Source organism: Eutrigla gurnardus, assembly GCF_963514095.1.
Source record: "Eutrigla gurnardus genome assembly, chromosome: 21".
In the NCBI taxonomy this organism is placed as follows: Eukaryota; Metazoa; Chordata; class Actinopteri; order Perciformes; family Triglidae; genus Eutrigla; species Eutrigla gurnardus.
Window position 1 is genome coordinate 7390503 of NC_139932.1, and position 21795 is coordinate 7412297.

General features: G+C 43.3%; 1 protein-coding gene across 8 annotated transcripts in view; it reads left to right on the forward strand.

Moving 5' to 3' along the window:
* ppp1r12a (protein phosphatase 1, regulatory subunit 12A) overlaps positions 1 to 21795 on the forward strand; it is a 48186-nt gene that overhangs the window by 23922 nt on the left and 2469 nt on the right. Inside the window, exons 4-27 of one of the 8 annotated variants that reach the window (XM_084039001.1) lie at positions 1694 to 1853; positions 2719 to 2863; positions 2946 to 3020; positions 3232 to 3323; positions 3477 to 3634; positions 3794 to 3915; positions 6023 to 6130; positions 6725 to 6964; positions 7182 to 7273; positions 7595 to 7708; positions 8432 to 8584; positions 9425 to 9598; positions 9708 to 9872; positions 11384 to 11474; positions 11788 to 11970; positions 12073 to 12244; positions 13216 to 13337; positions 13519 to 13584; positions 15126 to 15142; positions 15248 to 15368; positions 15476 to 15580; positions 15674 to 15721; positions 16862 to 16912; positions 19488 to 19737. In XM_084039001.1, coding sequence (XP_083895127.1) covers positions 1694 to 1853; positions 2719 to 2863; positions 2946 to 3020; positions 3232 to 3323; positions 3477 to 3634; positions 3794 to 3915; positions 6023 to 6130; positions 6725 to 6964; positions 7182 to 7273; positions 7595 to 7708; positions 8432 to 8584; positions 9425 to 9598; positions 9708 to 9872; positions 11384 to 11474; positions 11788 to 11970; positions 12073 to 12244; positions 13216 to 13337; positions 13519 to 13584; positions 15126 to 15142; positions 15248 to 15368; positions 15476 to 15580; positions 15674 to 15721; positions 16862 to 16912; positions 19488 to 19625 — 2912 coding nt within the window. In that variant the 3' untranslated portion in view covers positions 19626 to 19737. The remainder of the gene's footprint in view (positions 1 to 1693; positions 1854 to 2718; positions 2864 to 2945; positions 3021 to 3231; positions 3324 to 3476; positions 3635 to 3793; positions 3916 to 6022; positions 6131 to 6724; positions 6965 to 7181; positions 7274 to 7594; positions 7709 to 8431; positions 8585 to 9424; positions 9599 to 9707; positions 9873 to 11383; positions 11475 to 11787; positions 11971 to 12072; positions 12245 to 13215; positions 13338 to 13518; positions 13585 to 15125; positions 15143 to 15247; positions 15369 to 15475; positions 15581 to 15673; positions 15722 to 16861; positions 16913 to 19487; positions 19738 to 21795) is intronic. The other 7 variants (XM_084039006.1, XM_084039002.1, XM_084039003.1 and 4 more) reach the window with 7 other exon arrangements.

Consider the following 21795-nt stretch of genomic DNA (forward strand, 5'->3'; position numbering starts at 1 on the left):
TGATATTCAAGGCTTGTAGGCCAATAACCAAAGGAAAAAAGGCACAAAAGCAGGTGTCTTCGTGACTGTTTTTGCTTGATCTCTGCTTCTTTTCAGCTATCAATGGCTAAACCTGTGGGTAAAGATTTTTTCCAATGCCTGCCATTTTCTTAAGCCAAACGTACAGACACACAATGTGCTCTTTCTTAGGTTTAAAAGCTCGAAGCCATATTAATGCTTACTAAAGTGTCACGAAATGAGTCATGATGCATCCTCGTCAAACAAAAACCTATAAGATCAGCTGAAGCCTTTGGCTCCGACCCCAGAGGACTGCTTGGATCACTGTTTATGTAGTTCAACACAGTTAACACTTTGACGAGCCGACGAATCATGCAGAAGTGCATCTCAGTCCATCTCGTGTTCCAACCAGGTGTCAACGAGACAATACAGGCCTGTTTTACTGCATGCAGCTTATAGCTTCGACACATTGACCCACTTTACTGGCCGAGGACTGTGTTTACAGACACTAGTTAATTGACAAATTGACAGAATACTGGTACAACAAGTGCTTTATACTACAGTGCTTTTACTAGGGCTGGGTATCTGTAATGGTGTCATCGCGCACTGACCTAATTATATCGGTACCCTGTATCACAAAAACGGTGCCAAATGTCAGTGCTTTACGGTAGTCGCGCCATTGCCTTACCAGCAGAAAAAACAGGACATTTAACATCGGAAACATTTTAACATGTCGTCCAAAGTATGGCCAGTGTTCCCCTATATTCATTTATATGCTCTGCTCTCATGTTTCACCGATTGCGGTGAAGATTACACACACACACACACACACACACACACACACACACACAAACAAACAGCAGAGGACAGACAAGTGAAGGTAACGTCTCGCCGTTTACAAACAGGTTTGTTAGTGATTGACAGGCTTACGTGCCGACAGATTCGGTCTCTTCAGCTGAGCTAGACCAGAGAATAGTCGGTTCAAACAGATCCTCATTGTTCTCCTTGAAGTTTGCTGAAAGCGATGTTATGTAGCCCCGGTGCATTTCATGTGGAGTGAGCTCTGTGCTGGACTCCATTTTAAAAAATTAGCCTTTTATATGCTTGATTGCTTGTCCGCAAATGATCATCAACCAGCTGTCAAAGTGACGTATTTTCGTTTTAAATATGTGCTGTGCGGCAGATCTAATTCATGCCGATGTATAGAGTGGTTCATGAGGATTCAGAAATAGGAATTGATTAAAATATTTGGAAAATAAACTGATAAATATATAAAGAAAACTATAAAGGGTTACGTTTGAGAACAGAATTTGGTGGGGAGCCAGAATAACGCTGTCTATAACATTATTAACAGGGGTTCATGGCTTCAATCTTGTGTAACATCATAACTATCATTACTGTTTCATTATCATAGCAATGTTTAAATATGCAAAGATTTATCTCATGGCTGTGCATCGAAATATTTTCTGTTCTCTGGACTGTAATCCATAGTCACAAACTATTGTGATGTATTCCAAACATTCACATACATTTATCTAGATGTTAAGACAAGTAGAAGTTACTATAAATACCTGGATGTGGTTGTGCCCCATTTCCTCCATTCTATTGGTTCAGTGTTAGAGCTGGCAGTTTGTTCCTAAGTAGTAGGTAATCCTGCGATGCCACTGACGTGTCGGCCTCGTCTGTCACTTACCAGGGGTGGACATCGAGGCAGCCCGGAAAGAGGAAGAGCGGATCATGCTGAGGGACGCCCGGCAGTGGCTCAACAGCGGCCAGATCCAAGACAGCCGGCACACCAAGTCCGGAGGAACGGCACTCCACGTTGCTGCTGCGAAAGGATACGTCGAGGTTTTAAAGTAAGCAGCGATCCTGATTTGTCGAGTGTAAACTTTCTCTTTTGGGTCAAAAATGGAAGGGCCAACTCATTTGAAAAGATGATGATGAAGATTTTATCCTGTGGGTAATGGGGGCGGGACTAGATAAGCTTTGGCTTCTCCCGCTTTCCCTTTCGGCCATGTGTATTGTATTATTTGAACAAAGATGAAGTGTGGTGATGACGATTTAATTGACATGCCCGAAATAAACAAATAAATAAATTTGTTGCTTGTTGTTACGTAAAGCTTTTCCTGTTTGTTACATTATATAAATACTATTTATAGTCGAGGTATTGGTGAGACCTAGCATCATGTGTTTTCTTTGCTAATGCCAAACCTCTTGGTGTCTGCGTTTTGTCGATGCGTTGTTCCGACATTGTCTCTGTGGGCTGTTAATACAGCGACACTGCTTGAGGAGAGGAACTGCAGCCACCTGTTCATCTGGTCTGGGAAGCCAGCCAGCACACTCCACTGCCATAGATAGCTCTGAGGTCTGCGATGTTTAGCACGACTACAGTGTACAAGACAGGGATCTAAATGTTTCCCCCATCATGACAGATTTATGGGCTAACATATTAAGACTTTTAAAATTTTGCCAAGCTCATCCTGCGCTCGTTTAGGGATGACTCAGTTTTTCAGATGATCTGTCCATGTGTTTTAGGGTGGACTCTGTATCTCATAAATCTGACCTGTGGCTACAATGCTGACGCACTTTTAAAAACCTGGACATTGTCGGCACCTTGACAGATTAGTTTACAGAATCAAATCCTGGAAGACCACGTTTGCAAATTCTAATAAACTGTCCCTCCCTCTCCCTCTCTCTCTCCCCACTCTTTATATTGTGCAGGCTTTTAATCCAAACAGGGTATGATGTAAATATTAAAGACTATGATGGCTGGACTCCTCTACATGCATCAGCACACTGGGGCAAAGAAGAGGCCTGTAGGATACTGGTAGAGAATCTATGTGACATGGACCTCATCAATAAAATGGTGAGGAACACTCACAGGTCCCGTCATTAAGTGCTGTACCATCTATATTTTAGATAACTTGTATTGTATTTCTTTCCCTCAGGGCCAGACAGCTTTTGATGTAGCAGACGAAGATGTTTTGGGATACTTAGAAGAACTACAAAAGAAACAAAATCTGGTACGTAAATGTGACTGCTAATTATATCCTTACAAAACAACTTTTGTCAGCTGTTCAAATGGTGGAAACAGTTGACTGGGTTCAGTAAAAAATATTGTGAAAGCCTGTGATGGAGTGAAAATGCGCAAATCTCTTTTTGACGGTTTCATTGTGTGTCCAAGATTGCATGGCATTTTGTGGGTTCCTCTGATTTTTGTTTTCTTAATTCCAGCTGATAGGCGACAAGAAAGACGTTAAAAAATCTCCTTTGATTGAAACGACGACCACTGGGGACAACAACCAATCACTGAAACCGCTCAAGAGGTAAATGGCTTGATAGTGGAAAGTGCCTATGAAATAAAGCCAACTGTAGCACAGGCATAACTAAAAGTTTTGTTTTATCTCTTGCGGGTCTAAATACTGCACTATGCTGTTGTTGTAGTTCTGTACTTATAATGTGAAATGTGTGTGTTGCAGCAAAGAAACACTGCTACTGGAGCCAGAAAAGATCGCCCCACGCATTGAGACCTTAGAACCTGAGAAGGTGGATGAAGGAGAGGAAGGGAAGAAGGACGAATCAAGCTGCTCCAGCGAGGAAGAGGACGATGAAGATTCAGAGTCGGAGAATGAAGCAGGTACAGAGATTTATTTTAGGCTTCAGTAAATCCGGTCTGAAGACTGAACATTTGCTGGTTGTCAGTTAGCATGCGTTTTTCTGTTCCAACGCTTGTTTTCATTCGAAGTTTGATGACTCAAATCGTTTTTTTTTTTCTTTTTCTTTTTGATCCCTCCAGACAAAAGCAAGCCTGAAGCCTCGGTTAGCAACAGCACTACGCCTGCCCCAACCAGCATCACCGTGTCACCTCCAACTAGCCCAACCAACCAGGTGACAACCCCCACTTCACCGGTAAAGAAGGTGCGACCTGGTGGACATGTTTTCATCATCCTAGCCTGCCTCCAGTACTGGCATTAAAAGAGACAGATTTCTGTCAAATTAGCAGCCAATTGGTTTTAACGGCCCTTGAAGGAAATGAAATGCTGCAGCACAGCCATGATTTACCCATGTCACTATTCTACCCTCATACCCCTTCAAGTAGTAACTGCACCGTCACATCAGCTTTGCTCTACTAAGACATTTTGGTTCCTCATTCTGTACACTAATCAGTTAAATTCACCATCTATTTAGTTTTTCCCCCCCTTGAACACAGACCTAATTTCACAGCCGGCTGAAGATACTGGAGGTTTACATAATTGAGTTTGCAGTTCACACTCCAGGCCATCACAGAAATAGTCCCCGGTTGTGATTTGCTTTTCATGTTGCCGCACTGTGAGCGCACACGGCTAACAAATGTCACCGAGGCCACGAGAATGACATTTACGACTAATTGTCGGTGGCGTTTAACAAACATGGCAACCGGCTGCACAGTGGGGATGATTGGTGGCTGAAAGATGTTAACAGTTTACTATAAGACTGTTAGGAGACCAGGAGGTTGGAGTGGAGCGACATTGGCTCGGCAGGGCTCCAGATTAACTTTTTCAACTCGGTTGGTCACGCCAGCACATGATTGGTTCACCCCCCTTGTTTTTTAATGGTAGAGCATAGTATTTATCAGTGATGGAAGTACTGTACTTAAGTACAAATTTGATGCTACGTTCTACTCCACTACATTTCCAAGGGATTCTGAATGCAGGATTTTTACATGTCAGTGTATTTTGTAAGTGGTATTAGTAATTTAACACTTTTATTTCTTGCACCATTGGTATTAATCAATGACACTATGGTTCAGTGGGTCTCTCCCTGCCTGCACTTTCATAATCATTGGCAAGTTATAACCTCTCCCTCGCCACCAGCAACCTCCCGTCTCTCATTCTCTCTTCATTTTGCTTTTTAAAATAATCTGATATAGATCGCTTTTAGAACACGGTAACGGTGAAATGGTTTCCTTCTTTTTAAATTTTCTGGTCCTACGTACACGCATCACAGGCTGTCCACTGCTACGTACACACATATGCCGTTTAATTAGTCTTACGCCACATGAACAAATGCGGTCCTGGGACCACATTTCCCAACTACTCTACCCTCGCAAGTTGATTCTGAGACTTTGGAGGAGGGGGGTTTGGAATAGAAAACGGCTGTCTTAACTCCCTTATAATGATCATGCACTCGCATGAATAACATCATGTGTAAATATAAATCGCACACTCACAAAGAAGGATGCATATGTAACCATTCTGGTCTGGAGCCCTGTTTGGTTGTCTGGAATGAAAGGGGTTTGCCTGATATTGTTCTCCCCCTCTTGAGTCTGCTGCCCTCTGCTGGCAAACCGAGGCCAAGCATTTCACAAGTGAACCTTGTCATTTTTTCTAAGGGTTTTCCTTCAGTCCACTGGTTTAAACAAATACTTCGTGGGACATCATGTTAAACGGTTGGAATGGTAGTTTGAAGCGTTTTGTGTATCCAAAGTTGATACATTTCGATCCAAAAATGAAACCTTTCAATATAAGACCTGGCACTCATTCCATTAAATCTGTGATGTATCGGACAGCACCTACAGCCTGCATGGTCATTTCACATTCCTGAATGCAACCTTAAGAGGAGGGTACCTTAAGCACTTAGTGGATGTCCTGCAGTCAGTGGCCACCCTTCCAAGACTTTCTCAATGTTTTCTTTTTTTCTGCTTCTTTTCTTGCAATGATGTCCTTGTTCCAGTCCTTCTTTGAAGCCTAGTGCTCACACATCACAATGTCTTCTGTCTAACAAGAGTGAACAAAACATTAACAGTGTCCAGTTTTGTCACTACCAACTGTTCGTTGGATCTGTTACTTATTCCAACTGGTTTGGCAGTAAGCATTGTGTGGTGTGAATAGGCCTTAAAAATAATCTGTCCGTGCCATAAAGTGTGTTACTTTTGCTGCTGCTTCTGTCTTATTCTGGCCTTTTCTCTGTCTCAACTTCCTCCCTGCCCTCCCTCCCTTCTCTCTGCGTCTTTCTTATCCTGGGCTCTTGTCTTGGTTGGCTTTAGTTTGATTATATTACTCCCCTCATGCCTGTGGCGGAGCCAGGCTGTCCTGCATTGTGGCGTCAAGGCTTGCGCAAAACTGGCATTTCTCTAGTGCCCAAAAAACCTATGGTGAGGCATTGGTGTGCACCAGAGTTGTTCTCTCATCCTACATGCACCTGTGCACTGACAAAGTTCTTAACACCCCACCCCACCCAACCCACCCTGGCCGATGCTGAATGAACCTCCCTATCGCTGACTTTCACTCATCCATATTACATGGTGTTGTTTTCACTTGTAACCCACCAATGTTCTTTCCTGGTTGTGCTCACACTTTGTGTCTGTGTGGCTTCTGTGTTTTTGTTTAGTTGCTCGTGGCTGTGTGTGCATCTTAAATAGTTTTAAATAGATGGTTTTAAAAATGTAAATGTGGCCAGACCTGAAAACTTTCAATTGGACCCCAAAATTCCAACGGGTTTAATCGCACTACATCATATTTTTGAGAATCCAGTAGTTGTATGAGTTGTTGTAGCGGATGTGATCTCCTAACTGGCATGTCCTTCCACTAAAATGTCCTCTTAATGGTCCCATCTTTGCAGCCCCTGGAGATTAATCCAAAGTGTTTTTGACCTGATTGACTTTCGTGTTACTCACCAAGATGACTAAAACTCTCATAACATTGTTATACTTTTTAAATGGTTAACTTTACACACTGAACCACTGCAGGTTCCTCCGTCTCAGGCCACTCAGTCTGTTGGCAAGGTCTCGACTAAAGTGGAGGAGGACAGGAAGGACGAGTCCCCGGCGTCGTGGCGGCTGGGTTTGAGGAAGACGGGTAGCTACGGTGCGCTAGCAGAGATCACAGCCACCAAGGAAGCTCAGCGGGAGAAGGACACGACCGGGGTGATGCGCTCAGCCTCCAGTCCTCGCCTTTCCTCCTCTCTGGACAACAAAGACAAAGAGAAGGTAAAACTATTGTAGAGAATATAGAAATCTTAAGTGATTGTCTACCTTCTTTTAGCCACATAATGAGTGCTTTTTATTACGTTACCATATACCAGCTTGCTACAGCATGCATGTATTTTAAAAATAATAAATCATCCATCGTAGATTGTTTTTATAGTAAATGAGGTTGAAAATAATTTTAGTGGCACATTGGTCCTTTTTGTTCCTCTGTCTACAGGAGAAGGATAAAGGAACTCGGCTTGCCTACGTGGCCCCCACCATTCCCAGGAGACTCGCCAGTACTTCAGACATTGACGAGAAGGAAAACAGGTGAAACCCGGGAGCCAAGTGGCTCTATGCAATCATGCATTGGCCTGAGTGGCTCCTGCTGCCCATTGCTGTGTGTTGCAGGCAGAAGGCCTCAATGCTCTGCATGGTCTGTGCAGTGTTAAGAAACTGCCTTTGGTTAGGTCATTACGTTGTGCAGTGTGGATTTGTTAGACTTTGAAATCTACCTTTTCATTTTGTTCAAAGTGTTAATGGGATAATGAATTAGCTTATAAAAGTAGAATTTTTAAAATACAGATCTAGTATGTATGGCAGTATCTGTTTGGGGAGGCCTGAGTACAATTGTAGCATGTGGTTCCCCAGGGACTCGACTTCTCTGATACGTAGTGGCTCATACACCCGGCGGCGCTGGGACGACGACCTGAAGAACAACGAAGGAAGCGCCTCCACCAACCGAACCCCCAGCTACCAGCGCAGGTTAGCCTCCGCTGTGATCTCTGCCAAACCTCCGTCCCTCGTGTCGTCATCACATCAGTGCTCCATCTGATATGATGTGTTCTTTCATAACGAGGTTGACTTGCATAGCTTTGGAACTAAAACCACTGCGTAGACGGCATTGATACTTGATCAATGTGTATCAATCATCTACTGTACATTTCGCTTGGATTACGTCATCAGAGATATGTACGTACATGCTTTCATGCACAGCAGCAGCTACTGAGAACGCTTGTCTCCGTCACTGCCGCACAGTCTGTCGCATGACTGTACCTGTCCTGTCAGGTTGCTGTGCCACTGAGTTTGTAACGACATTTTAACAAGCCTATATACCTCTCTGACTTCCAGATAAATCAGGCTCACAGGGTTGTTTGTGGCACAAAACCTAGACATGGACCTATGCTGCATGCATGTCATATGGGAAAATACTGCTATCTTCAATCACCCTGGAATTATGTGTATTGACTGGACAAGGAGATTGGAGTCATCAAAAAACATCATTCCATCCAAACACAATTTAACTCACGATCACATCTCTGTTGCTTTGTCCAGTCAAGAGCTTGCCCCATATGACATGAATGCACCAATAGTTTGTCAAAGCTTGATAGCCTTAAATATATGTTTGTTATACTATATCTGTGTCTGTGTGTGTGCGCCTCCACCGCTAACATGCCTCTCTTGCCCACCCGCCTGCCAACATACCAGCACGTCCCACACGCTAGCACTAGGGCGGAGCGGCAGCACGCGGGACGTGCCAGCCAAGTCTTCGTCCACCTCCAACTTGGACCCTAACACCTGTAATACTAAACCCTGGCAGCCACCCACCTCCCACTACCAGTCTTACAGCATTTACCGCAGGTACACCAGCCTCCCCCGGGGCGCCACCGTCTCTGCACTCACCTGTCCTCTCTGACTGTGTGTCGCCGCTCGGCTGAAGTGCCTACCATGTCTACTGTGTTGCATTTAATGTCCGAAATCAGGAAAGAGATGGTTATTTTTACATCCAGAACTAGCCTCTGGATGAAGTCTGGTTATCTCTTAATCAAGAGTTGAGATGTAAATGTTTGCCAAGCCCACCCAGTACACATTTCAGATCAAAACCCTAAACCTTTCCTGAAATAATCCAAAAATAATAATTTATCTATTCAGTCATCTCACTAAAACAAGTTGCTACTTTTCATATTTTTTATTAACACGGTAATATCGGTTTCCTTTTGAGGCCGTCACTGATTGATTTTTTTTATTAATAATACATTGTTACTGGCAACAGAAAGTGAAACCCTAAAATGCAGAATTCAGACTGACTGTCAAACTAAAAATGCAATATAAGTTCTATAACTGTGGAAAAAAACAGATTACTGTCTCCTGATCAATGTACAATGCTGAAAGGAATACTCTACCCTCAAAACCACCATTTGTATATCAGTTACTCTAGTACTGATATACACTAGACTAGTACTCTAGACACTTGAATTCTTGAAGAAAACTTTGTTTTCATGCCTCCACGAGCGAAGAATCAAAAATGGAGAAAAAGACTCTTCAGTAAATCCGGGGCCGTGTTACTATTTTAAAACACTTCTCCACTTCTTAAAAGAAAACTTAGTTTTCAACTAATTAAAATTTCCATTATTTTCCCCGAGTAACAATATTCTGCAATTATGCAAAAACGGTGCTAATAACTTTTTTTCTGTCCTCCAGCGGCTCTTTTGGCAGGAGACACGAGGACCTGAGTTCTTCGACCACCTCCTCCTCCTCCCCCGCCACCACCACCACCACCTCCTCATCTGTTACCTCGCCCACAGGCCATCGCGGCCTGCTCTCTAGCTTGGGCTCATCCTCCACCCGCACTGGCTCCACCAGTCTCACCAGCAGGTACATAAAAGCCATCAGAAACCATAAATGTCAGTTTTATATAAAAGCAATTGAAGTGGAATCTGTCAGGCTAAACGCGTTTCTTTATAAAATGCTTGCATGTAAACAGGTACTGGTCAGAGGAGAGTGCAGACAGGGAAAAGGAAAAGGAGAAGGAGTCTGCTGCAGTCATCCCCACTATGAACACTGGCTCTACTACGACCACCACACCGACCACCACCGCCATATCTACTACTACCACCACTGGCATTGTCACTGGCTCTGAAAGACGCAGGTAACAAAAACACACTAGTGTTGGCACAATACCAAAATCATGAATTTGACACAATTTCTACCTAAATATCTCGATGCTGAAACCGAAATGATACCGCATCAAAAACCTAATTCATAAAAAAGTAATTGAAAAATACATGAGCGAAAGAGTGACTTATAATTATTATTATTTGAATTAATTGAAAAAAAGAAACAAAACAAAAAATTGTCAATACAAGGCAGTGGAGTGTGAAAAGAAGCCATAAAACAAGGGGAGTGAAGAATAAATTCATCCGTTTTAATATTTGGAGAATCTCTTCATCATCATCATCGTCCGTCCACCTTCACGTGTCACATTGCTGCCTAAAGAAGAATAAATCCTTGCAGAGATAAGTGTGAGCAGCACTTTAATTTATTGTTGAGTCACCTCTTTGTGAATTTAAGCTCCCTCTGATAAGCAGTGATGCACTATTTATCACTAGAGCTTTTATTGTGAAAGATAAGAACAGAAATAGTGCCGCTCTAATGCGCCGCTGCTGCCGTTGCAGAGGTGGGACCAATAAAGAGATTTCCATCTTGGTTAAGACTATAGAAGCTCCATCATATTGTGTTTAAGTTAAAGTGCCAGTCATAACCCTTGGCTACAGTACTTAAGTGCCATATTTGGCCGAGCGCTACACACACACTGCTCCACTGTCAACACATCAACGCAACCCATAAAATCCCATCAGTCAAACAGTATCCTGGATACATTTCCTCTGTTTGAGAACTGTGTGTGTGAGATTTTAAACTCTTTTAAACACACCATGTGGAGGGCGAGAGAGCTTGTGTCTGAGATAGAGGGAGAGAGAGTGTCACAGAAAGCATGTGTTTGCACGAGTGGGGTCGAGTCTTCCTGTTGCAGTGCTGAAATAAGCCACCTGTCGTAGTAGGACCAGGGCTGATCCAAAACCTGGACTACTCCAGCGACTTTTCCTTATAAGGAAGGTGGGCAGAAGCTGCAGGTTTTCCCTCAGGGCCAAAGTTCCACGCTGCACTGAATCAGTTCATACTTCTGTGTGACCAACAAAGGCACACTGAGAGAAGGTGCTGGAATGTAGAAAGAAGTTTGTGTTGTGCTCCATAAATGTCCACCTGCAGATGTAAAGTAAATCTGCTGAATACAACAGTCACTGAGCAGCTCCACTGACGGCTCTACGATGAATCTCCTCTCTGCAGTATTTGTGTGACGGAGGAGTGTTATTTTCTAACTTTCTCCATAAATAAAAGCAGCCATGATCCTTCTGATCACAGGCCACCTCGTTAAGACTTTAAAGGGATAGTTGGGATTTTTATTGAAGTGGCTTTGTATGAGGTGCGTATCGATGGTTTGTGTATTACTACAGTAGATGGTGGTTGACACGTCCCCAGTTTGGAGGAACGGATGAGATGATGTCTTGACAGTTTGCTCATTTCAGCAGTCACCTGATGCTAGAGCGTAGCTTTTTTTTTCTCTCATTGCAAAACGATGACGCATGTTTTTGTGTTTGTCAGGTCATACCTGACGCCAGTGCGAGATGAGGAGTCAGAGTCCCAGAGGAAAGCTCGCTCCAGACAAGCTCGACAGTCGAGGAGGTCCACCCAGGTTGGTTAACCTATACTATCACCTCTGATGTGTCGACACTTAATTTATCCTTCATCCCCAAAAGAGATTATTACAGAAGAGTGCCACATCATGGTGACATGTAGGTGCCCCTAGTTTTATGGTTTTATAGCCATTTAAATGTCGTTATCCTGTTTGAGACGGCATTTTTTGTGTACAGGGCTGATCATTGATCGAGCTGATCATTTTACAAGCGTACATTTTTGACTCATTGTGGTTAAAAGTACATCATTAAAAAAATCATCCAAGTAAAGAATTCAAATACTAAACATGGTGCTTTACTCTCTTCCTGCAGGGTGTCACTCTGACTGACCTCCAAGAGGCTGAGAAAACAATCGGCAGGAGTCGTACCCCAAAGACCCGAGAGGAGGAGAAGGAGGAGAAAGAGAAACAGGACAAGGAGAAGCAGCAGGAGGAGAAGAAGGAGGTTGAGGTCAAGGAAGACGATTACCGATCGAAGTACCGCAGCTTCGAAGAGGTACGTTTCTGCTCCGAGCTTTTGTAATAACTAAGACAAGCCGCTTGTACTGCCACCTGCAATCTACAGCCTGAATATTTGACTACCCTCTCTCCCTACCAGCGCTACCGGCCTTCGTCTTCCTCCTCTACCTCCGCTATTTCCACAGTCAGCACTGCCTCCACCCCGTACGCTAGCACCACATTGTCCTCCAGTTCCAGCTCCCTCAACAGGCCTAACAGTCTGACGGGGATCACCTCCTCCTATAGCCGTTCCTCCAGAGACTCGGAAAAGGGTAAGTGCCATTCCCTTCCGAGTATTAGCATTCAAAATCTTCTCGACTGGATCTGTTGATCTGTTTTAGATTGACTACATAGGCGATATTGCTGCGTAAGTATGAAGAAATGTATTCCTCTGTATCCTGTTTTAATCATACCATGACTGCAGACTTTGGCTGGTCACAGGTCATTTCAGAGAGAGGGTATTCCTATTGGCTGTTTTACAAATATAGATGCGCATGCATGTCTCTTCAGATGGTGAAAGCCTGATTAAACATTGGAATATCCTGCAGGGGAAGCTGCTATTCAAGCACTGGCTGCCTTGTCCCCTTTGATATAAAGCCATATAGACACAGCATGTGAATGATGCTGGTATCTGTCTCCACATTCACATGGGCACACTGCCACATGCTGATTAAGGGCATTGAGACACAAAGGGATTGGGTTGCATTGAAAATGACGATACTCCTCTCTTAACAAATAAATCCACAGAGCTTTCCTGGGAAAATAGAAGGCGGTTTTATTCTGTTCAGCTAAAGGAAACACTGACCTCTTTGTTCCCCAACGACCACATGCCTGTTTATTTTCCCTCTGAACTCGAGCCAAGTCGAGTTGTTGTCCTGATTGTGCATTTTAATGTCAAATCATTGCCTTGTATAAGAAGAACAATTTGAATTCTACTTTGCATTACTTTATGGACTTTTGCGCACTTTTAATACAGCCTCATGAAAATACTGACAAGAGGTAAAAATGATGATTTCAATGGCTAATTTTGACTAGTTTTATACGCAAATGTTATAAATGCATGTGGCACAAGACAGCTGGCGTTGTCCTTTTAGTCAAGAGCTGACAAAGGTACAAAATGTAAGGTTACACAGGTTGTCATCATTTTGTAAGCTTTATTCTCTTTGGTGGGTCTATTTATTTGGTATCATGGCAGCAATGTCACCTGTGTGTTAACCTGCTGACGTTATTCTTCACTGGACAGAAATGGACAAAAAGGAAGAGGAGAAGGAGGGAGAGGACAAGTCTCAGCCTCGCTCCATACGGGATCGCAGGCGGCCCCGCGAGAAGAGACGCTCCACTGGAGTCTCCTTCTGGACCCAAGACGTAAGACATTTACACACAATGCTGGAAGATTTTAGTAACCACTGCTTTCACCAAGTATGCATGGCACCCTTGATGAGCTGCAGCACTTCATAACATTTGCACAACCCTGAGTGTTTCTCTTTGATCGTTTGGATGGTAACCCTTTTATATCCTTTTCCCCCCCCTTTTTATAATAATCAAGGGTGATGAAAATGACCCTGACCGTCAGTCCGACTCAGAGGAGGGCAGCACCAAGGGAGAGCCACAGGTAACACACACACACACACACACACACACACACACACACACACACACACACACACACACACACACACACACACACACACACACACACACACACACACACACACACACACACACAGGGCAGTAAGTAGATAAAACAGACTTTGAAGCAGGAGCCCTCCAGCTAAAACCAAGCCAGTCCGTTTTGCTTTTCTTGCTTGTGTGGCCCTGACCTCCGTTTGATTCTTGCCCTTCTGCATTTCTTTTCTTTTCTGCCACTTCCTTATGTCTCATCTCATGAGGTCAAAGCCAAGGAAGTTCACTGGTCTTTGATATTCTTCTCTGCCCTGTACAGCTATGATTTCCTCCCCTCCTACTTATCTTTCCTTCTCACCATCTGCAGCCTTTACATTTCTATTGTTAAACCTGCCTCTCGTTTCCATTTTCTGGTCATTGTCTGGTTGCTGGGGTGACCTTATAAACCAAAAGTGGTCTCAGCCCTAGATCAGTCAGTTTGAAAAACAGTAAGCCATACAAAGGACAGGAAGTTTGGGTCACTGGGGTTAAAGCACAGACCTTTTCCAATTTGAAATTAGCAATCAGCAATGAAAAGAAGCGTCTTTAGTGCATATGAAATCATTGTATAACAATGTCAAAATGCAGATGTAAGAAATGGATTAACCTGTCTTCTGGTCCCTAAAATAATAACTCTGAATAATCCAATTAAATGTGTTCATGCTATCCATGAAAGAAGCAGCAGAGGGCAGAAAGGACAGTGTTGTAAAAACATTGCTGGCTGGATGAATATCCTGTTTGAATGGGAGTGTCTTTTGCAGCAGTATCATAGAGAGCAGACGGGAGTCATTTACTGGAGCTCAATCTGCAGGGATGTACACAGCGTTCACTATGACAGTAGAACGGGCGGAGCAGCAGCAACAGAGCTTTTCAGCAAGCTCAAACTCTAAAGAAGACTGTTGGTTTATTCTTAATTAGTTATGGTTCGCTTGTGTATTACATCACTCGTTGTGCAGCGAGTGGAGCCACGCTGGCTGTTTAGCTTATCAGTGGAACTTGTCTGTTGATAATTTTCCCTTGGAGGCTTAATGACTTCTTGACTCGGATAGTAGCATTGTTGTGTCACTGCCCTCAGTCCACCTCAGGAAGCGGACTTCAATTTGAAAATAGCTGGAAGCCCGACCCTCCCTATCTGATGCCGAGCCCCGTTTTCAGTACCGCTGCTGTGGCACTGCACAAAGCTTGGAGACTCAGTATGCCTCGAGGCACTCTGCTGTTTAGGGATAAGCCTATGTGTATTTGTATGCAGTGCCATGTGTGTGTAGGAGGCAGATTGCGAAGGAGTGAGGGCCGGGTACTGATGTAGAATCTTTAAGTAGGGGTTTTGTTTGAAAATTCCTATTTCATCCTCGCAGTTTTATTTTTGTATGCAAATGCACTTCTAACTCTGCACAAGTGTCAGCAACCCTCCACTGATTAATTAAGACTTGTCCGCTTTCAGCTTATCTTCATCAACATTAACATCCACTGTTATTTTCTGCTTTCTTACAGAGTGACAGATTGTCCAGGTATGTTTTCCCTGCTTCTTACTATTCTGCTCTTTCTTATCGGTTATATGTTACGTGTTGCTGAACAATTAGATTGTAAATGAAGTGTTGTTATTCCTGTTGTAGGAACGAGAGCAGCACTTCAACCCTAGACCGCAATGACACTCTTTTCAGCCGCGGCTACGGTGAAAGTCGGAGGACATACTCAAGCCGACTGGATAGGGACGACACCACGGACTACAAGAAGGTATGTGAGACACATAAACATGTAGAAAGTGTTTGTGTTTTTTATTTAAAAAGCCTTGATAGTTTGTTTGTTACACACTGATGGATGTGTTGGTTTCGTCCCTTCAGCTCTACGAGCAGATCTTAGCTGAGAACGAGAAGTTGAAGGCCCAGTTACGTGACACAGACCTGGAGCTGGCAGACTTGAAGCTACAACTAGAGAAGGCCACGCAGGTACACCGAGCTCCCACCGCTCCAGCTGATCAGGAGTGATAAGATGATGAAGATTCCCGATGAGTGATGTCTTTTATTTTTTTGCCATTGCAGAGGCAGGAACGCTATGCTGACCGATCGCAGCTCGAGATGGAGAAAAGGGTAATGACAGTTTAATGAGTTCCATCACACCACAAACTTTAATGAAACGATGTATAAATTCTGTCTCAAGTGTATCTCAAAGTCAGAAGTCCGTCTGTTATTGTTCATAAACATGGTCTGCTTCACACATGTTGGTAACATTACCGATGGGTTTATGTCTGAAGGTAACAAGCAGGCCTCAGTTTCACCTGGGTGGTGGTATGATCTTAACCTGATTTTTTTGTATTGGTCTACTCTCTGCTGTTGGCTGTCGTCTCACATGTAGTCGGGGGTCAAAGGGACTTCCTCCCTCCTCGCCACCCAGAACACTGCCACCTTCTCTCTCACCTGTTTTAAAACCTCAGAGGCAGCGTGTGGTCACCTCTTCTCAAGACTGCTTACTTTGTTATTTGTGTGTGTGTGTGTGTGTGTGTGTGAACGTGTGTTTATCTCAATTCATGCAGGAAGTAGAACAATTATAGACTGTTAAATTGCTGTTGAAAGAACCTGTGCATGTGTTTTCATGTCGCACTCATTCAGTAATGATGCTGTTGTCTTAAATGTCGCAGCTATGTAGCCATGAAAGCATAACTCCTAGATTGATTAAATCCATAAATTATTTTTAAGCCACATTTCAAGCTACTACAAGGAACTTTCGTTTTGTGTTGATTTTGGCGCTCCCTGTGGACAAAAGTGGTAGTGATTCTGTGCAGTCCCCTTTAGAAAACCACTCAAGTTCCTCGTAGTAACTTTAAAAACCTCCATTTGTCTCCACAACCTTTTTATAAACATAGAATGTATTATTAATAACTCTAATTAATAACTCTATTAATAACTAATTATACATATAGAATGTCTTTCATTCTGACCAGCCTGTCCATGAGTCATTAAGTAACCGTCTAGAAAACCCCTAAACATCTACATCTCCCTCCTTTGGTTGTCGTTACATATTAATGTATTCACTGAATAGTTGAGTGTGTTACTGGCTGTTGCTTGCAGACGCCTCACCAGACATGCGTGTGTTTTAAGTGTGTGCCATCACTGCACCCTCGCCGTCTTCCACACTTGATTTCATGCAGCGTGTAGCGCGTGTGCTTTCTGCTGATTGCCTCTGTGAAGTGTGCGAGTCCTCCGCTAACCTGCTTTCCTTCCCAAACACAGGAAAGAAGAGCTCTAGAAAGGAAGATTTCTGAGATGGAGGAGGAACTTAAGGTACCACCACGCACGCATTTGACTTTCTGCTCATGATCAGTGGGGTGTAGATGCTTTCCATGCATGGAGTCAAGACCACAGCTAGTGTGCAGGCGGTACTTGTGAGTTCCAACATAGTGCTAACAGCTGTCACTTCAGTCTGAGTCCCTTTTTAAATATCCAAATCTGAGTCACTCGCCTTGTTTTGTTTAATAGGAGATGTGTGAAATATCAAATGCCCTGATGTTTGAGATATAATATATATATATTCTATTGTTTCTTACTTGTAATAACATTGAACTAAGCAAAGTAATTTGTAGGATCTGGGAACACGAGCAGTCGGACAATCAGACAGCTGGTGAGCAATTGATTGATTACAGCAGGACGCTCATAAATCATACATTGATGTCACTTGTCAATCACTCTCCCGTCAGGCCGCTGAATCTGTTGAGTAGCTCTGACTCATGAAGAGGCCGGTACTTCTTGGTCACAGTTTAAGTTCTTCACAGATGACTTGCAATCTGAAAGTGAGACGTGAAACAGAAAAGACCAGCAATTTGGGACCAATGCAGGCGGTAACATTATAAAATATAATTAAAAGCTATGACGGTAATGGTAGAAAAATAGCATGAAATAAAAACTAGATTAATGAAATGACAATAAAATAGAATACAGTATATTTTATAACTTGAGTATAATAAAATCATGTAGAAAATGTCTATTAACCACTCTTAAAGGGATAGTTCGGAATTTTGGACATTATTTTCCAAGTGAGCCGGTGTGCTTGAGACGTCTGGAGACGTTTTCAAGACATTTCATTCGTTCTTCTAGTTGCCGAGTTCGCTTATGCTATTGCTAGCGCAAGTCAATGGTTCTAGTTAGACAGGCATTAAAAACACTCCGACTCCACAGTGCACCCGAGGTAAATCAATTAAAACACTAGACTGTCGATGTACATATCTGTGTTGATAGAATAATATTTGAAACAAAACTAACCTAGCATCGCATGAATCATCCATTTTTGGAGGAACTAGTTTCTCAGCAGCAGCGGAACTTTACTTTGCTCCGTCGGACTCAAAACTCTAAGACGCGCCGCCCGAAATACTGCCCGTAAATAGGCAATCGAACCGGGCCAAACCGTCGGCACTAATACCCCCAAGGCTGTCTGAAAAGCCCTCGGAGCTCACTCAAACACCGGGCAGCACACGGCCACGCGAAGCCACAATTACGCACCGCGAACCCGGACCTCTGCTCTGTCCGTAGACCCGTAAACCCTCGGACGCGTTGCGGGGGATTCCCTCCTGGCACCACCAGTCTCCGTTTGTTCGGTCCCGGTTCTCAGCTCCAGCGGGGGCTATCTCGGTCTCCACAGACGCTCGTTCACGTTCTGCCCTTTGAGCATCCCTCTCGCGCAATTCTTCCTCTGTATATTCAGGCTCGTACAGGTACGGTTGGGTTTGGGTGGAAAACTTTCTTGAAAACGTCTCCAGACGTCTCAAACACACCGGCTCACTGGAAAATAGGTCTTATGTCCAAAATTCCGAACTATCCCTTTAAGCTGTGGCCTGGCTGAACAGGTAGGTTTTTAGTTAAAAACTCCAGCAGTCCTCAGATCCTCGGGCAGACTGTGTCCAGCAGGTTGAGCTGACTTCTTAAGGTTTTAGTCCTGCACTTTGGAACGGCTAATGGACGTCCGCCTGAGGAGTCATACTGAAAACCCAGGGGAGATGCTTTCAAAACTCTCTCTCTCTCTCTCTCTCTTTCAAAAGTGCAAGTAGAAAGTGCATTTCCTCCATAGCAGCTCACAAGTTACACAAACCATCAGAAAAGTCCTCTCTAAGGAACACAAACAATTGCAGGACTGACCTAAACTTGAAGTAGATCGCCAGCTGAGCAACATTAAGATTACAAACAACCTCTGATGGCTCTACACAAAGAATATCTAATGTTGTGGATATGTGAATGTTTATTCCTTGAGTATAATATAATCTCCACTGATGCAAATGTCATTTCATGAAATAAGCTGTTTTTATATTCTACCCTGCACCTCGCCTCTGTCCCATGTTGGACTGCTTGTATACCTGCTCATCTCTTATTCTGTTCAGGGCACGTCTCAGGTCAGCTGTTATCCGGACGTAACATTTAAGCTTCGTCTACCGAGACGGCCAATTAAATTGCCCCTCTCATTACAATTGATATTTAGGAGGAGCGATTAAATTCTAGTAAACGAGTTCCCGTCGCCGGGATAACAAAGTGTTTACTTTTAGGCAGCCTGCTGATCTTATCGGTGTCACTTTTCCATTCGATCTCCAAGCATGATGCCGAACCGGAAAGCTCTTAATCATTCCTTCGGTTTCCAAAATCGGCCCCCATTTTCTAACAATCTTCCTCTTCTGTTTCCCCCCTCTCCTTCTCTCGGCCCCTCCTCTCTATTAATTTCTATTGTCCTGTCTTTCATTAAACCCTTTTCTCCTCATTTGTTTCTTGAAACCCTTTACCTCCTCTGTCGTTCTTCCACTCTCCTTCTGTCCCCTGTCTTTCTCTCTTTGTTTTCCTGTGTTGTGGTTGTTGTTGTTGTTGTTTTCCCCCCCTGCAGAACCTCCCCCAGGTAAAGCAGGTTCAGGCCCTGCGGCAGGTTAAGGAGCGGCTGCAGGCTGAGAACCGGGCCCTGTCCCGAGTGTTGGCAAAGCTCTCGCAGTCCGCCTGCAGCCAGCTGCCCACCGTCGACCTCTAAGCCACGTCCGTCTGTCCACCACCACCATCTCCTCCTCCTCCTTCCTCACCTCCCCCCTCCCAATCCCATTCTTCTCATGCTCCATTCGTGCTCTGCCTTCACCCATAGACAGGCAGGTGCCCAGCCGCCCAACCATCACTGGTTTTGTAAACTCCCCTCTCCGCCCCCCTCTGCCTCCCCAGAGCTTTTGGTTTTCACATTGGGGAGAGTGTTTTTCTTTTATTTAGTTCTTACAAATGGACACTCTCCTTTCACAGAACGCAGCTGGCACAATAATTCAACTTATGAAAACATCCTAAACTAACATGGTAAAAGTAAATAAAAGTCTCAGGTAGGTACCATCTAATGCCAGCAGGTGTCTAAATTGACTCCAAAGTTGGGTTATTATCAAACACATCAGGTTCTGTAAAGGAAAGTGTCCTCTTTGTAGATACTAGTTGTGATGCTTCAATCAGAAGGAGCTCACTTGTTCAGTTTGGCTTGTTCTTGCTTCATTGCATGACGTGGCTTCCCTTTTTATGGCCCAAATCTTCACACACTGAAACGTTTTCTTTCCCCCTCTTTACTCCCCCAAATGTTAACTGACAGATGACATCAACACATTTTTATGTCGGCTGCATGTAGTGCCAGATCAGTATCAAGTAACTCACTTTACTTCGGAACATGAAGGAATATTTAAGTTGATCCTCATCTAGAGTCGAGAATTGAGTTTGTTTTTAAGGGGACTGAAATCTCTTGTTGTCAGTGTTGTGGAACATGATTTTCTATTTACAGCTGCCGCCATCACAGCATCTGTACATTTTCCTTTGAAAACACCAGTTCAGTAATATCTTTAACCATCCAGTAGAATTAAAAACCTACCGCTTGTTCAGTATCTTACAGCAAACATAAAACTTCTCCAAATCCGGACTGTAATTTAAGACTTCTGCAGTCAGATAAAGTGAATACGAGAGTTCACCTATTGCGGTTCATGATGAACGCCTAAAGAGAGGGCGCTGTTGCCGCGGTTACACTTGTCTTTGCAATGCAATGTGCATCACGCCAGGAAACATTAACTGTTGAATCTGAGCTCGGTTCTTGGTTGCTTTGGGATCTGACGACTGCATGCCAAGGCGGTCCGGCTCGCATTGAGTTCAGATCTCAGTGAGGTGTCGACGGCATGTGAGCACAATCCAGATAACTTATCAAAAGTAGGTCTCCATCATTCAAAATGAAAGCTTTTAAATAACATTATTATTATTATTATTATTATTATTATGAAGAAGAATTTGTAGGAAAATGCGTTACTGGAGCTTTCGTTGGCTGCTAGTCTTCAATAAATCAAGTCTTCTAATACTGCAGGGAGGAAGAGTAAGCAGCAGAAATAACACTTTTATTGTAAAGATTTTAGAGGAAAGGAAATATATTTATCCACAATATAGCCGATCAATAAGGTGAGAAGACGAGTGTAACCTCGGCCTGTGTCGCCTGCCTCAGACACAATGGAGCATTGGCTTGGAGACTGTGGAACCCGGCAGGTGTCATGTTGGGGGGAAATGCCTTCTCATCATATTATTAATGATGATCATAATTCATGGGCACAAATGAACAGAACACTAAACAATCGTGTTCATCTCCTGATGACCAAGCTTCACGTTTGTCTAATAATAAAGTTTATCGTGCTTCTCTACCCAAATGTTCCCTCCTACTTTATATTTTGAAATGAATTAGGTAGTACCCGAGTACATTTACTCAAGTACTGCACTTTTGTTCTACTTTATTCTTCCAATCCACGACTTTCTGGAAGCAGATATTGTACTTTTTACACCACTTTCATTTGATAACTTCAGTTGCTCTGTAGATTCAGATGAAATACATAATATATAACATAGCGAGAGCTGAAATGATGAGTCGGTGAATTGATTGGATGATGATCAATGACAGGATTTCCTGACTCTTCACTATCGATCATTGTAAATCAAATATTTTGTGTATTTGGAATTTTTGGCCAAACGAAACATTTGGAGATGTCTCTGTGAAGCCGTGGCGGCCATTTATTTGAAGTTTCATAGACTAAATGATTATCTATTAACAGAAAAAATGATCTGTAATGAAAACAGCCCTGAAAATATAAAGAATACGTTCTGATATATTAGAATAAGTTAACCTATCCAACAATAAATAAATCATA